The sequence below is a fragment of the Emydura macquarii genome, unplaced genomic scaffold, assembly GCF_026122565.2.
Source record: "Emydura macquarii macquarii isolate MOO-44397 ecotype Brisbane River unplaced genomic scaffold, CSIRO-AGI_Emac_v2 contig_973, whole genome shotgun sequence".
NCBI lineage: Eukaryota > Metazoa > Chordata > Testudines > Chelidae > Emydura > Emydura macquarii.
The window spans coordinates 1,865,110-1,881,321 of NW_027131110.1; the positions used below are offsets into that span (position 1 = coordinate 1,865,110).

The 16,212-nt window shown below is 53.8% G+C and overlaps 2 protein-coding genes across 4 annotated transcripts in view; one reads left to right on the forward strand and one right to left on the reverse strand.

Moving 5' to 3' along the window:
* Positions 1-16,212, reverse strand: part of LOC137150572 (zinc finger protein 585A-like) — a 240,549-nt gene that overhangs the window by 183,895 nt on the left and 40,442 nt on the right. Inside the window, exon 8 of the mRNA XM_067544525.1 lies at positions 1,731-1,746. Coding sequence (XP_067400626.1) covers positions 1,731-1,746 — 16 coding nt within the window. The remainder of the gene's footprint in view (positions 1-1,730; positions 1,747-16,212) is intronic.
* The window catches only part of LOC137150576 (zinc finger protein 777-like), a 111,706-nt gene that overhangs the window by 92,128 nt on the left and 3,366 nt on the right, over positions 1-16,212 (forward strand). For 2 of the 3 annotated variants that reach the window (XM_067544531.1, XM_067544533.1), the window contains exons 2-5: positions 5,324-5,719; positions 6,691-6,817; positions 8,245-8,358; positions 16,073-16,201. In XM_067544531.1, coding sequence (XP_067400632.1) covers positions 5,324-5,719; positions 6,691-6,817; positions 8,245-8,358; positions 16,073-16,201 — 766 coding nt within the window. Of the gene's footprint in view, positions 1-4,207; positions 4,316-5,323; positions 5,720-6,690; positions 6,818-8,244; positions 8,359-16,072; positions 16,202-16,212 lie in introns of those variants that run through there. The other variant, XM_067544532.1, reaches the window with a different exon arrangement.

Consider the following 16,212-nt stretch of genomic DNA (forward strand, 5'->3'; position numbering starts at 1 on the left):
TCCTATATCATGGGCACAGATCCAGTGTAAGTGATGAGCGACTGCAAGCGGTTCCTGGTTGATGGCCGTGTGGTAGTCGAGTGAAGTGAGTTTGGTTTCTCTCCGGGTCACAGCTGCAGCCCTAGTCTAAAGGGCCTCACCCGGCAGAGCTCTCCTCAGGCCCACTGGAGTGAGCTGTGTGTGATTTCAGTATAACAGCAGAAACCGAAGGGTAGTTGGGTGTGGTTAAAAGTAGGCCAGTCAAAGGCGCAGCCCTGGGGATGGGTCTCCTCTTGTTTCTCACTGGGAAGAAAATCCAGCCAAGCCCTCAGTGCTGCAGCATTGGGTTCAAGAGCAGCCCCTGTAATGCCGTGGCAGCTAGGGACTGTGGGACGGGCAGGCTGGCAGGGGCTCCAGGCCCAGGCCGCAGGAGCAACCGGGCGGGCGTTTAGCATGCGTCAGGTTGGGGAAGGAACCGAGGGGCCTATCTGGGAGGCAGCGCCCTGGACTGTGACGAAACTCAGCTCTCCAGGCCAGGCTGGGGGCAGCGCTGGGTCCTGACTCCCGGTGACACAATCCCCTGCCAGCAGGTGCTGCTGCCCAGATAAGGGCCCGGTGGGGGCTCCCCAAGTGGGGCAGGAAACTCCCTGGAAGGAGAGCCTTGCCCCCCCCAGCAGCTTGTCCCCAGCCTGTGCTGCCTGTCCGGCCTGGGCAGGGGGCTGAGCCCTGGGGGTGGGAGTTGCCGGGATCCAGCTGTTGGATCTGGGGCTGTTTGCAGCTGGTCTGGACTCACCCGGCCTGGCTGGAGCTCTCCTGGCAGGGGTGCAAACCTGGCCCGTTTTCATAGAGTCAGAGGAGAGTGGGGCTGGAAGGCACATTGTGAGAGGTCGTCAAGCCCAGCCCCATGAACTGAGGCAGGACCAAGTCAATCTAGAAAGACCATCTCTGGAGGTGTTAATCCAACCTATTCGTGTAAACCTCCAGTGAGGGGGACGCTACAGCTTCCTTTGGATGCCTGTTCCCTTGCTTAACTGTAGAGTTAGCAAGTTTTTCCTAATATCGAACCTAAATCTCCCTTACTGCAGATTAAGCCCCTTCTTTCTTGTCTGACCTCCAGTGGCCCTGGAGAACAACTGATCATCCTCCTCTTTACAACAGCCAGGAACAGATTGGACGACTGAGCAGGTTGTCTTTTAGTCTCAAGAAAAGACGAAACATGCCCCGGTTTTTTCAACCTTTCCTCACAGGTCGGGTTTAGAAAACCTTCTAAACCTTTCCAAACCTTTTATCGTTGTTGCTGTCCTCTGGACTCTTTCCAGGTTGTCCACATCTTCCCTAAAATGTGGTGCCCAGAATTGGACACACTACTCCAGCTGGGGCCTCACCATGGCTGCGCAGAGCAGGACAATTACATACGACACTCCGGTTAATACATCCCACAGTCACATTAGCCTTTCTTGCAGCTGCATCACACTGACGATTCAGATTCAGTTTGTGATCCACTACAACCCCCAGATCTTTTCCAGCTGTACAACCACCTAGCCAGCTATTCCCCAGTTTGTAGCTGCGCATTTGATTTTTCCTTCCTAAGTGAGGTATTTACACTTGTCTTCATTGAATTTCACCTTGTTGATTTCAGACCCATTCTCCAATTTGTCACGGTCATTTTGAATTTGAAATCTGCCCTCCAAAGTGCGTGCAACCCTGCCCAGCCTGGTGTCATGTGCAAATGTTATACGCATACTCTTTACCTCCGGCGTGACTGAACTGGGAGAGGATTTTAAACTCATCCTGGGTTTGGTGCTTCTGTCAGGGAGTGTAGCTCCGAATTCCCTGAGGGCTGGAGTCCTGCTGTCCAGGGCAGGGGTTGGAAACTGTCTCTCCGGACCCTCCGGCTTGGAGGCGTTGGGGTCTGATTGTCATTTCGAACTGGAGCGCAGCACCCTGTTCCCCAGCCCAGCATTGCAGCCAGCCGCCTTCGCTGACCCCATGTGCCTCCGTGTCTGGGGCCCATGTCTGACATCTCTGAAAAGCAGGGGCAAGATCCCTCTGTCCAGCCACCACAAACCGGCGGCAGGGAAAGCCAGCGAAGCCTGCGGAGAAGTTTGCTCAGTGTGTTTCACCTTCAGGCTGCCGGAGACCAGCAGCAGTGTGAGGTTTTTAATGGCAGCAGGGCAGAGAGCAACAGATCCTGTGTCAAAGCCAGGCAGCACCGTGTACACTTGACTTCTTAAGGCCCCAGTCCTGTATCCCCCTCCCATACCACAGAGTAACAAGTCCTTGGAGTGGGGTTGAGCAGGGAGGGTCAAAGGGGACGGGAAGACAAAGCTTCCAGCTTTAATTGCAAACGTTATTTACGTGTATTCTGGTCATTGCTAAGGGCCCCGGTCACAGCCCAGGATGCCTCTGTCCTAGGTGCCGTACACACCCACAAGAGTGTGATCATATTGTGTTTGTGCCGCACCTGGCACAAAAGGGTCCTGGGCCATGACGGGGGCTCATACGTTACCACAACACACACACGGTGTTTGCAGTTAATGCTAGAAACTCTGTCTTCCCTTCCCCTGACGCCCCTCCCCGCTCAGCCCCACTCCGAATACTCTGACCACCTTTCCCTGTGCTGTGTCTCAATGCAAGACCTGATCCTGCGACAAGGGGCAGCTGCGCCTCTCCCGAGACGCACTGAACACGGGCCAGCTTTCTCAGCAGGTGCTTAGCTCTTCCCAGGATCGGGCCCAGAGAGTGAATGCTCCTAGCGTCAGGGAGGGGAGCGCTGGCTTGTCTGCTCTGCACCAGGCCTGTGTGTGGGGCTGTGTAGCTGGGGATGGATTGCAGGCAGCAGCCCGGTATATGTCGTATAGAAATCTAGACAGTGGCTGTTTCAGGCAGGAGAGGCAGCTTGAACTATGACTATCCCTGCTTTCAGCCTGATTCACAGCGTTCCTGTATCTCAGCCTCCCAGATACCCATCTCCCCACTCGCCCTGGGGAGTAGAAGGAGAGCTTGGGGCTGGACGTCCTCTACAGCTGAGACCTAGCAGGGAGCTGTGACCAAGATCCCAGTCCCCTAGTCCATAAGGCCTAGCGGGGAGCTGTGATCATAGAATATTAGGGACCTCAGGAGGTATCTAGCCCAACCCCCTGCTCAAAGCAGGACCAACCCCAACTAAACCATCCCAGCCAGGGCTTTGTCAAGACAGGCCTTAAAAACCTCCAAGGATGGAGATTCCACCACCTCCCTAGGTAACCCATTCCAGTGCTTCACCACCCTCCTAGGGAATTCAACCTAGACCTGCCCCACTGCAATTTGAGACCATTGCTCCTTGTTCTGTCATCTGCCATCACTGAGAACAGCCTAGCCCCATCCTCCCTGGAACCCCCTTTCAGGTAGTTGAAGGCTGCTATCAAATCCCCCCTCATTCTTCTCTTCTGCAGACTAAACAAGCCCAGTTCCCTCAGCCTCTCTGCATAACTCATGTGCTCCAGCCCCCTCATCATTTTCATTGCCCTCCGCTGGACTCCCTCCAACTTGTCCACATCCTTTTTGTAGTGGGGGGCCCAAAACTGAGATGACTGAGGGTGTTCACGATAGAGGTCTATACAATCAGGACTGGGTGGAGCGCATTCGCACAGCCCCAGAAGCAGGGTCACCCCATGAAATGAGCAGGCAGCAGGTTTAAAACAAGCCGGGATGGCCAGGGACACAAGCGGGTGCCCCTAACCGGCTGCCTGCCAGCTGACCGCGGGCGACAGGGGGTGGCTCGCTGGACCTGGCCCTGTTCTGTTCTGTTCTGTTCCTTCCCGCTGCGGCCCCCGGCTGCTGCCAGAACCAGGCTCCTGGGCCGGACGGACCGGGGGTCCGACCCAGCGCAGAGCTTCCCATGGGGTGAGGAGCTGGGCGCGGGGCTCCGGGCCGGAGGGGCTGGGAGCTGCTGCCCTCGCCAAGGTCTGTGGCCAGGGGGTCCAGGATCGCCCGGCCCAGCCCCGGCTGCTCGCTGCGGGCGGCCTGGGCAGGGGTTGTCACGGCTGCCGGGCAGGGAGCGCACGGGCCGGCTCCAGCCTCCCGACCCGGGCTCGCCTCCCGCCGGCAGGGGCCGCTGCCGGCCCCGCTCCCCGCCCGGCTCCCCCAGCCCGCCCGGGCCCTGCCGCCAGCGCCAGGCCGCGGCTCCGTCCCTATATCCCGGCCCGGCTCGGCTCCGACCGGCCGCGGGGCGGCCCCTGGCGAGGAGGCGGCAGGGCGCCGGGCGGGATCTGCCGGGCGCGGAGCGGAGCCGGGCCGGGCCCGCTGCAGAGAGCCGAGCCGGGCCGGGGCCCTGGCCGAGCGGGCCGCTGCCCAGGTAAGGGCCCGGCGGGGGCTCCGCTCCCTGGCCCGAGCGGGGCAGGAAACCCCCTGGCGGGAGAGCCCCGGGAGCCGGCCCGCGGGGAGCGCTGCGCTGCGCTGCTCTGCTCTGCCGGCCGCCCGGGGGCAGGGCCCGGCCCGGGCTGGGGGTGCCGGGTCCGGCTGGGGGGGCCGGGCAGGGGCTGAGCCCTGGGGTCGGGACTGTGGGGAGCGGGCAGCGGGGCCCGGCTGCGGCTGGTCTGGGCTCTCCCGGCTGTCCAGGGCTGTCCCGGGTCGGGCTCCGGCCCGTTTTCTCTCCCTCCCGCCCTGGGGTGTCCGGCTTGTCTCCAGCCGCCAGCGCTCCTGGTCCCGCCGGCCCGAGGCTGTGGTGTGGAGCTGGCCCAGCCCGGGTCCGAGCAGGGGCAGCGGCCTGGCTCTGTCGTGTGGTCCCTGTCCCGCCCCGGTGCCAGTCCTCCTGGAGACCCGGTGCGTTTACACGGAGAGCGACCCGCCAGCAGTCTAACAAAGCCACCCTCCGGCCGGCGCTGGCCGCTTTAGTGGGTCTGGTTAGACCAGGCAGACGGGGCGAGTGAGTTACTGTCTGGTGCTGGACCCATCAGAGACGTCTGTCCTGGGACAGACCCGGCTTCCGCTGCTCTGCTACCAGAATTGGAAGGTGGGGGGCTGAATCTGCTTGGACCCCGGCTGTTGGCAATGATGGAGTCGGAAAACGGTGGCGCGTCCACTTCATAGAATTGCAGGTAGCGGGGCCACAAAAATCTCCCTGAGTCCTGTCCTCCGACGTCTCCCTGTGTAGAGAGATTTCACTTTAGAACGTGAAGCGCCTGATGAAAATATCAGTTCATCTGTGGCTGCCACCCTGGGAACGTGACCCTGTAAGGACAAAATTTGAAACCCGGGGAGAGTTGAGCAGCACGGAGTGTGTGAGCTGCTCCGAATTATGCCTCTGCGGCTCGATCAGGGTACGGCTGCCGGCTCAGCTTTCACTTGCTGTCCTTGCAAACAGGTTCTGGACCTGGCCTCAGAGCAGCATCGTGTGATGCCTTTCCAACCCCTGGCTGTCCCGGAACAAACTGTGAGAGAAACCCAGCCGCACAGAGCCCGGGAGATCGCTGCAGTTATGACTTCGCCCCAGGCCGTGGAGAGGAAGGTGGAGGCTCACACCACGCGGTTGCTGAACCTGGAGGGGAGAACGGGGACGACTGAGAAGAAAATAACAGACTGTGAGAAAGCTGTGGTGGAATTCAGTGCCCAGCTGGAGAGTAAGTGGGCCGTGCTGGAGACTCTGATTCAGGAGAACAGTCTACTGCAGAGGAGGCTGGAGAACTTGGAGAACCTGCTGAAGAACAGGAACTTCTGGATCCTGAGACTCCCCCCAGGCACCAAGGGGCAGTTCCCCCAGGTAACAATGTCCCAGCTAGTGCCGAGGGAGAAGAGCAAAAACAGAGTTACCAGGTTTTCCCAGTCTCGCTCTGTGTCCCTACCTAGAGCCCTGCACGGATACAAACATGTCGATCCGCGTCCGCAGGAATAAACTTTTACTGGACTGCAATCCACCCTCCTTCTTAGACTTACCCCCATCCCTGCATCAGCTGAGCCCCTGCCACTCCAAACAGCTGATGAGCCCTTGAGTCCTGCAGCCCCACCCTGCCACCTAACACAAGCCCTCCTGCCTAACACCTGATCAGCCCAGCCCTCCCAGCTGCCTCTCCTCCCTCAGCAGATCAGTCCCGCCCTCCTGCCTAGCAGCTGTTCGCTGCACCCCTGGCTGGCAGCTGCTCCAGCCCTGCCCCAGAAGTCACAGAGGTCCTGACCTCTGTGACCATCCTACCGTGATCTGCAAGAAATGGTCCGCGGATATAAAGCAGATATCCGCGGATTTGCAGGGCTCTATCCCTACCCTGTTGCTTCCAGACTGATCTGGACCTGAATCCAGCAACCTTTTTATTCGCTGCCTGCTTTTTTGTTGTGATGGGCTGGTTCCCGGGCTGTGAATTCTCGGGACCACTCTGGGATCTCCCCGGAGCCACTGCACTATATTTGCAAATTCAGGAAGGAAGTGACTGGTCGAGGGATTGGTTATGTATGAGGGCCCAGCTAGGCTTGTCAGCAGCCTGCAGCGGGATGAAGGTTTAAGCAACAGCCATGCACGGGTCCCCTGGAGGTGAGGGGTCCAGAAGTCCTTTTACGGTACGGGTAAGGAAGAAAGGCCACCTTGCCTTGCCCAGAGGGATGGGAGTGGCTGCCTGTGGTGACAGTGGGGCTGTGGGCTCGGTGTGCTTCTTGTCTCATAACCAATACAAGGTGTAGGGAGCTGTTACCATGATGGTGCTAAAGCAGCAGGTGCTGAGCATGCGCTGCGTGTGATTCCAGGTGCCGGTGACGTTTGATGACGTCTCAGTGTATTTCAACGAGCAGGAGTGGGGGAGCTTAGACACGTGGCAGAAGGAGCTGTACAAGAACGTGATGAAGGGGAACTACGAGACTTTGATCTCGTTGGGTAAGGATCGGTTTCCCCTCCTTTGTTAGAAGAGGCGGGATGTGTGCAGTTCCTGGGCTGGGATCCAGCACCGGGTTATCCTCCACTTTGCATTTTGCTAGGTCAGTATTTGTAGCTCTTTAAGATTTTCTGAAAGATCAACTCCAGGCATCCCCCCATAGGAGCAGAGATTGAAAGTTACGCAATGGCAGGCTTGAGCTCTCTGTGTCCTGTGCTTTCTCCTGTTGGATAATTGCATTTATCCGCTCTGGTCCCAGTCATCTTTACAGAAACCTGATGATGTTCACTCCTGTCTTGTCTGGGTTCTTACACAGGCTCTGTCACTGTGGGTCACACCCACGTGCCTCACATACACTTATCCTCACTAGCCCCGTAAGGCTGGGCCGTAACGCCATCATTTTACAGGTGAGGAATTGAGGCATAGAGAGGTTGAGCCACATTTTCAAAAGAGCCATGCCGTGCTCTTTTGAAAATCTGCCCGGGGTCACACATGGAGTCTGTGGCAGAGCTGGGTTTGGACCTAGGTCTCGGAGTCTTAACCATGAGACCACTCTTCCTTGGAGTGTTGATGCAAAACTTCCTTCACGGATGAATGACTCGAGTAGAAACTGTTGGTCTTCGAAATATAATGTGTTCCTGGCTTCGTTTGAAATGGTCTTTTTTTTTTTTTTTTTTCCCAAAAGAATAATCCATATTTCTAGCATCCTCTGGAAAGTCCTCGCCCCACGCCAGCTCCCTCCCAGCACTAACAGATAACAGAGTCAGTGTCAGGAGCTCCCGACCACCACCAAGGCAGCTACACCAGGCACTGGATGCACAGGGGAACCCAGGGACAGGCTGGGAGGAGGAGGAGGCAGAGCCTTCCCAACAGTCCAACAGCCTTCCCATTCTTCCTGGGAGAAATCCCCGTGAGCATCTGCCGGGTGAATTCCATTGGCTAACACTGAGTTCCTGTATCAAAGACCCTCCCTTCCTGCAGGACAGATGAGATTTGAAGACTCTGTAAAGGGCCGCGGGTGGAATGAGGAGAACAGGATTTACTTGGTTGTCAGTATTGTCTTTACAATGTATTTGCGTATTCTTCGTAGGGTTTCTCCCCCTCCCCCTAGAGCTCCTCACCTGGCTGATCTCTGTAACTAGCGCCCTGCGCGGATACAAAATTTGTACCTGCAGCCGATCCCATGATCTGCAAAAATGGCCCGCGGCTATAAAGCGGATAGCTGCAGATTTGCAGGGCTCTCTCTGTAACTTGTGTCTCACACTGAAGCAGGAAATGCTGCTACGTGTAACTTAGAAGTTGAGCTGCTCAGGGCAGGAACTGTTCCTTTATTTGTCTTCAAAGCACCAGGCACATGGTAAGGACGCTGTATAAATAGCGCAGTGCTTTGTAACTGTGTCCCCTGCTGTCATTCTTTTTTTTTAAATAGATTATGCCATTTCCAAACCTGACATCTTAGCCCGTATTGAAGAAGGGGGAGAACCGTGTGTCAGGGGTCAGCAAGACTCAGAGAGAGCAGAAATCCCTGTGGACCCTTGCACGGGTGAGTGACGCTTCTTGTTCAGGTAACGTCCCGGTGGGTGCTTCACTGTAGGTGTATCTGCACCTCTGTAATGGAAGAATGTAGGTAGCAGTGTCCAACCTGCACATGTGCCCGCCCGCCCTCCTGATCTGCCTCAAGGCCATCTCTTGCTGCCTGGGCAAACCACCATCAGTTCTTTCTCAACCGCCCTTGGCCTGGGAACGGAGCGAGTCGCTGTCCAATTGCTTACCTCGTTTTATATTGCTAGGGTTTAGTTTATAGTTTTCAGTTCCTCTGAGGGTTTCCATTAGCTTTTGTAGTGCCTAGAGCGCGTCAGGGATTTTTTTTATTCTTAAAAGAAAATAAAAGTTCTCTCTACCCGGTTTCCTGACTTTTGTTGTGGGATCACCCCTGTAGGGACATGCCCGGTTTGCCCGGCATTAAAAGGTGCCTGTCCTGCAGGGAGGCAATCCCTGTGACAGACGGACATTCTTGTGGCATCTGGTGCCTCAGAGAGGCACATATTTCACCTTCTGCCAACAGTTGAAGGCCACATCCCAAAAGAACTGGGACCCAAAATTGAAACTCCTCCTGATGGAGGGTGCTCTTAAACTGGCATCTGACCCTGGTCCCGAATCCTCCCCAGGATGAAGCTCATCCCTGGAGCCTTCCATCTCCAGAGAGCGAGAATCGTGATGAAAGTCAGCAGACTCCCCGTGCAAAGCCTCTAGAAAAAGAGCTGCACGCCCTCAAACCAAGCTCTTGTCCATCCAGAGGTCACCTGAGCACTGACGACTCCGAAGCACGGCACCCAGAGCGCCCCAGTAATGCCTAAGGACCTCAGGGGCACAGGCTCGGCGCCAACAAAAAGATCTGCGGCACCGAGCGCTTCAGAGCAGCCCCCCGTCAGAATGAGCCACACATAAAAGGCCATCGGTACCAACGAGTCAACCTTACTGGGATTTGTGGGCAACCTACAGGCCCCAAACCTCTCGGACATCTAGAATCTCCCACAGAGAGTCCACCAGGTGATCCCCTGTGGCCTTTGTATCCAGAGCCTCAGGAAGAAAATTTCAAGGAGCAGGAGACCAGACTAGAGTTGGAAACTACTCCACCGACGAACATCTTCTCTTCCCCTGATGAGGCGGTGATGCCCCCTCCTCCATCATTAGCTGATGATTTCAAGCATTTCTAAGATCTTACGAAGAGGGTGGCTGAGGCTCGGCTCTGTAAATGTGCCATACGCTGTTGGACATTCTGCATTCCTTTTCAAGGATTGCCTTCCCAGTCAGTGAGGCACTTTAGACCCTGCCAAGATCATCGGACAGACACCAGCCTCTAATGCACCAACATGCAGGAGGGCAGACAGAAAATATTACGTGTTCCCAAGGAGGCAGATTTTCTTTTCACTCACCTCAACCCAACTCTCTCATAGTAGATGCTGTTAACTCATGAGGAAAGCAACATTACACCAAATCCATCCCTTAGGACAGCTTCTTCCAGTGGCTGTCCTATCTGGGAGGACGACATCCTCACTGGGGACTTGAAAATTCAGGGTTTCAAACTATCAAGGCCTAATGGCCAAATACGACTATGGGAACTGTGCAGAACTCAACACCTTTATTGACCACTTGCCAGATGCCCCAAAGGAACAATTTCAAGCCATCATCCAAGAGGGCCAGTTGGTAGCAAGAACAGCACTACAGACCACACTGGATGCCGTGGACACAGTGACCCGTTCAGTCTTGATGGCAGTGGTAATGAGGCAGGCATCTTGTTCACACCTCTCACGGTTGCTGAAGGAAGTGCAGACAATGGTTGAGGACCTCCCGTTTGAAGGACCCAAACTCTTTGTGAACACAATGGACGCGTCACACCACACCTTAAAGGACTCTAGATCCACGCTACGCTCTCTAGGAATCTATACACCGGGACAGAAAAGGAAATTCAGTTCACAACCACCACACAGATCCCAGCCACCTCAGTCTCCCCCTTCCCCCCCCCCATCACAACAGCATTATAAGCCACAGCGTAAGAGACCCAGGATGCAAAAGCGAAAGCTGTCAGTCTCCCAATCCTCAACCTCTCAACTCTCGTCCGCAAAACACCAATTTTGGCGCCTTGGTCGAGGCCCTGAGCATCCACTCTTTGCAACAACAGCTGCTATTTCACATCCCTTCGGAAGTCGCCCGAGTCTCTTCCTCAGGAGTTGGGAGAACATAACCTCCGACAGATGGGTCTTGGAGATTAGTTCGAAGAGTTATTCCATCCACTTCACTTCTCCCCCTGCCCATTCCCACCCCATCCCTCTTCAGGAACCCTTCTCACGTGAGACTATTATACCAGGAAATAGATCACCTGTTATGCCTAGAGGCCATAAAACCAAATCCTAGTCCTCTCAGAGGCAAAGGTTTTTATTCTGGATATTTCCTGATCCTCAAGAGAAGGGGATGTTGGATACCCACATCAGATCTAAGGGCACTAAACAGATACGTGAAGACACAAAAGTTCAAAATGGTCACACTAGCAAGCATTACTCCATAACAAGAACAAGGAGATTGGTCCTCAGCCCTCGACCTACAACATGCCTACTTCCACATCTCAATCTGTCCATCACACGGGAGATTCCCCCGATTATGATAATGCAGGACCATTATCAGTACGGCACTCTCGTCCGCACTCCAAGGTCCTCTCCGTTGTAGCGGCGCACCTACGAACATTAGGTATCGTCATTTACCCATACCTGGACAACTGCCTTCTGAAGACTTGTTCCTTTGAAGATGCCCTGTGGGCCACCCAGAAGACTGTGCACATATTTGTGCAATTGGGGCTCGACCCTGACCCCACTACAACAGCAGGAGTTTACTGGGGCCGAGCTCAACGCAGTGCAAGCGAGAGCATTCCTCCTGCTGCACAGATTCAACGCCCTGGCAAGTCTCATAGAGACAGTCCAGGCTAGCCTCCAAACACCAGCCAGGAATTGCCTCCAGCTTCTTGGGTGCAAGGCGGTACGCACCTTTGTGACTCCACACGCTTGACTGTACATGAGCTGTGTACAGATGTGGCTCAGATTTGTCTACTTTCTGATCAAGGACGGGCTAAACAAGCTGCTGTCGATGCCCTCCAGGGTCAAACACTCCCTGGACTAGTGGAAAGAACCATCCAATGTCCATGCAGGCATTCTGTTCACGCCACCCCCCACCAACACTGATGCTAACAGACGCCTCTCTGATAGGCTGGGAAGCCCACCTAAATGACCACAAAGTTCAGGATGCGTGGTCTCCCATGGAAGCAGTTCTCCATATCAGTCTTTTGGAACTGAGAGCCGTCAGAAATGCCTGTGCACACGTTCTCCCACTCACCAGGGATATTCACATGAAAGTCACGACCGACAACGTAACGTGCATGTTTTACATAAATCACCCGGGGGCTCCAGAGCACCTGCCCTTTGCACGGGCTCACTGAAACTTTGGAATTGGTGCATCCGCCACAGCGTGCTCATTTCAGCCGTTTACCTGCCCGGGGTACAAAATGTGACAGGCCACAGTCTCAGCCGGAATGTCTCACGTGGTCACAAATGGGAGATGAACCCAGCAGAGCTTCACAGCATAGTCAACCTCTGGGGAGCCCTGACACGAGATCTTTTTCTACTTGCTGGAACAAGAAATGTCTTTGCTACTGCTCCAGAGCTTGGCTAGGGAAACCGTCTCTGGGGGACGTGGTCTTCTTTCCATGGGGCAAGGAGCTGCTATATACGCCTTTCCTCCATCCTTCTGATGGCAAGGGTCCTATGAAAGATACGGCGAGAGAGAACGGAAATCATACTGATTGCTCCCTCCTGGCTGAGGCAAGTGTGGTCCCCTACCTTGCATAGTTGGCAGTATGTCCTCTTCGGCCCATTCCCCACCTATTCTCCCAAAACAACGGACGGATCCTTCACCCCAACTTACAGATCCTCCAAGCTTGACCCATTTGTGGTTCCAACACTTAGAGACCAAATGCTCTGAGGAGGTGAAAGAGGTGTGGTTGCACAGTAGGAAATCTACGACTCATTGCACTAGCTGCAGAAGTGGTAATGCTTCTGTGACACTGGCAGACCAGCCGACCTCTGACCCACAACAACTTAACGAGAGGCATTACAATTGGATCAAGACAGTTCACTTGTCTATGAATTTCAAAGACCAGCAATCGTTAACCCATTCATCTGCAGTAATAGAAATCAAGGGAGATGCTAAAGGTGTTTGTCTGTGCACCTGTATCTTGTTAGACGTTTACCACTGTAACCAAACTAGCTTTTCGATGCTAAATCATTTTCCTGTTTTAATTGTCTTACATTACGTATGTGACTGTGTTCCGTTAACCTTAGGATCAAAGATATGAGACACTGCAGGAAAATAATATTATCTACATTCTCTTCATCTTACCCATCTCTGTTATAATGCATTGGCTAATTGCCTTATGCAAATGAGTGTAACTAGATTACCTGGGTATGCATAGGAAATTGAATGTTAACTTCAAGTGGTGGGTCCGTGTGTGCTTGGCAAAAAAGAATCCTCAGTCACATGCTCCAGTCCACGGACCCTATGAACCTCAACGATCACGTTGGTGTGCTTTGTGGTTGAATACTGTGCACTAGATGGTCTCACAGCAGTCACACTAAACTCCTTGACACTCAGCTCAGTAACGCCATGCACAGAGCGTCAGGGATACTCAAACTGACCCCAGTTGACTGGCTCCTGGTCCTATCGCACATCCAGCCTCCATGGATTGGAAGAGCTGCCCAGACATCTCGCTTTCTTAACCACATCAGTGCAAGCATGAAGGTTTCATTGCACAATGACCTGCAAAACCTGCCAAAGACCATATTAAAATCCTGCCATCCTCTTTGGAACGGCACCAAGAGCCTGACACTCAACTTCGACACAGGCTCAACGGAGAGCCACACGGAGCGTGTCAGCCGCTCAATACAAACAGCTCTTCACTGACCATCCCACAGAACCACCAGGCTTTGATTTAGGTCGGAAAGACTGGTACAGATTGACTCACCCCGGGACACCTCATGGGAGATGTGGACAAACCCTCTTTAAAAGGCAAATGAGGCAATCATCTGTGTGCGACTGTGGTCACCAGTCACAAACGATGGAGCACATCGTATCTGAGTGTCCCCTTGGTTCTTTCGCTGGGGTCTTGAAGGACAAGCACCAGCTCTCTGCTGTGGCAATGCACTGGCTGTCAAACCCAGATATACATTTGTCAACATTGCTACCTACTCAAGCCATACGAAAGAAGAAGTAGTCACAGGCTGTGACTTGACTGCCTACTTCAGCTATAAAAGCGAAACCCCGGGCCTTGATCCTGCATCTCTAGTCTGCTGAACTTTAAACAGAGAAAGTTTAAGGCGTGGGACTGAGATCTTCCAAGTAATTATTTGGAGTACCCTGGGGAATGCATGGAAAAGACCCTAACAGACTTTACATCTAAGCTGCATTTGGATTCTAATCTTTTGGGATGATTCCAGAGAGACTTTTGCAAGCCAGGCAGATTCATTTAGCACTGCTACAACTCTGAGATAAGGACTTCGCAAGCATTTGTAATGTATATAATCTTTTAACCATTCATTAGCTCCCTTTTCTTTTATTAATACATCTTGAGTTAGGATTGGCGGACAGCGTGATATTTGGGTCAGATGTGACAGACATATTGACCTGGGGGTAAGTGTCTGATCCTTTGGGATTAGTGAACCTCACATATGGTGAATCAGGGTTTTCAGTGACCTCTCACTATATGAGACCTGTTTGCCTAGATAGGAGCCAAGGACAGGGATGCTTAAGGGGGATTGTGGCTTCTTGTTAACCAATGTGCTGCTACAGAAGCTCTTTTGGTACTGGTTTGGTGACTCTAAGTATAGAATAAATCACCAGTTTTGGGGAAGTGCCTGCCCTGTTTCTTGCAGTCTGCGCTGAGTGTGGCATTCTCACTGTGGCCCATCCAGGCACAGCTTCCAAAGTTGGTGCAATTCCAAACGAGTGGCTCCTACCTTTTCCTCCCTCCCTCTGATCCTGGATTATATTCTGGACCTCAGAAGGGCCGGTCTCTCTCTGAGCTCGCTTAAAGTACATCTAGAGGCCATAATGGCCTTCCACCATCAGGTGGATGGACACTCAGTCTTTGCCCATCCAAAGATATACAGATTCCTCAGTGGCATGGGAAACCTCTTTCCACACATCAGATCACCCACTCCAACGTGGGACCTCAGCTTGCTTCTGAAAGCCTTAATTAGAGCACCCTTTGAACCTACACCTGCCCAGGAAGACAGCATTCCTAGTGGCCATTGTCTCAACATGATGAATAGGAGAAACAGCAGCATTGATGGTGCACCCGCCATTCTTGATTTTCTTTAAGGACAGATTCATCCTGAGGCCACATCCACAGTGCCTCCCCAAGGTAACCTCATGAACCAGCGAATTTTCCACATTCCAAATCCACATCGTGACAATCGAGTAGTGTCCCTATGGATGCTGCACTGTAGGTGACTTCACATGGTATCCCCTGTGGAGGGCTGGGGCATCGGAGTGGAGTATGGTACGGACGATAGCATTGTGGAGCTGAAGATGGTATCCGAGGCAGTCTCGATAGTGTTCCACGAGGCCCAGGTCGCTGCCCTGCAGATTTCTGAGATGGGGACATCTCTGTCAAATGTGGCCGAGGTAGAAGTGGATTTCATGGAGGGCATGTGGATTCCTGATGGGAGCAGCAGGTTATGCGCATGGTAACAGTGGTTAATGCAACTGGAGACCCATTCGGAGAGCCTTTGAGCTGCTATTGAGGCACCTTTGGATCTTCCTGCAAATGAAAGGAAGAGTTTAGGAGACTTCCTAAAGTCCTTAGTCCTGTCCAGATAAAATGCTAGGGCTCGCCGAACATCCCGCATGTGCCGTATCGCCTCCCTGAGAAGAGGAAGTTACTCTCCCTGTGCCATAACGATTGTTCTTTGAGATGTGAGTCCCTATGGGTGCTCCACAACCCGCCTCCTCCCCTCTGCTTCGGGGAGTCCTTGCCAAGGGGCTCTGTGGTAGAAGAGGAACTGAGGGGGGTTTACCCACCAGCGCTAGATAGCCTCGAGGCTGACCATGAGGTGGGGGGAAGGTGGGGGCTGAACAGACCCTGCTACCTAAATTCTCCAATTAGAGGCCCAGGGTGTAGGCACACCCACAGTGGAGCACCCACAGGGACAGATCTCGAAGGACCTTCCTTACTGCACGAGCTGAGTAACCTCCTCTTTAATCTGAAGCTCTGAGCCTCCTAAATCAGTCATTCTTTCTATAGCAGGATCCCTCCTGCTGCCTAACTGGGGCGCCTCCCCCACTTAACAACAAGGGAAGGACAGAATGACTGCCACCAGTTTGTGATCCCCAGGCTGAGAAGCCCGGTTCAGGGACTTTTGCTGTCACACAGGGAGGTTGTGTTGATGGGATTGGATTTTCAGGGCCGAGAGCCAATGCAGTGAAAATGGCACTCGTGCTTTTCACGAGGCTGTGACGCCACCTGTACTTGCTGAAGTATGTCCTCCAGCCACTAACTACCAACTTGCTTTCCGAAACGGTCTTCCCTCGGAGCTCCAAGTGCTTTGCAAACGTTAGTGAGGGTGAAATCTCCCCCGCGCCCTGGGCACAGAGCCAAGGCGCTGCTTTCAAATCAGTGGCCATGAGTAAAACAACAGAGTTCTCTTTCCCAGGGCCAGGATCACCCGAGTTGACAAGTGACGCTCTGTCACAGATCAAACAAGAGGAGGAGCCATGTGTGCGGGATCAAAGTGACTTGGAGGAAAGTAAAATCCCAGCAGACCCATCCCATTGCAGCACAGGTGAGTAACAG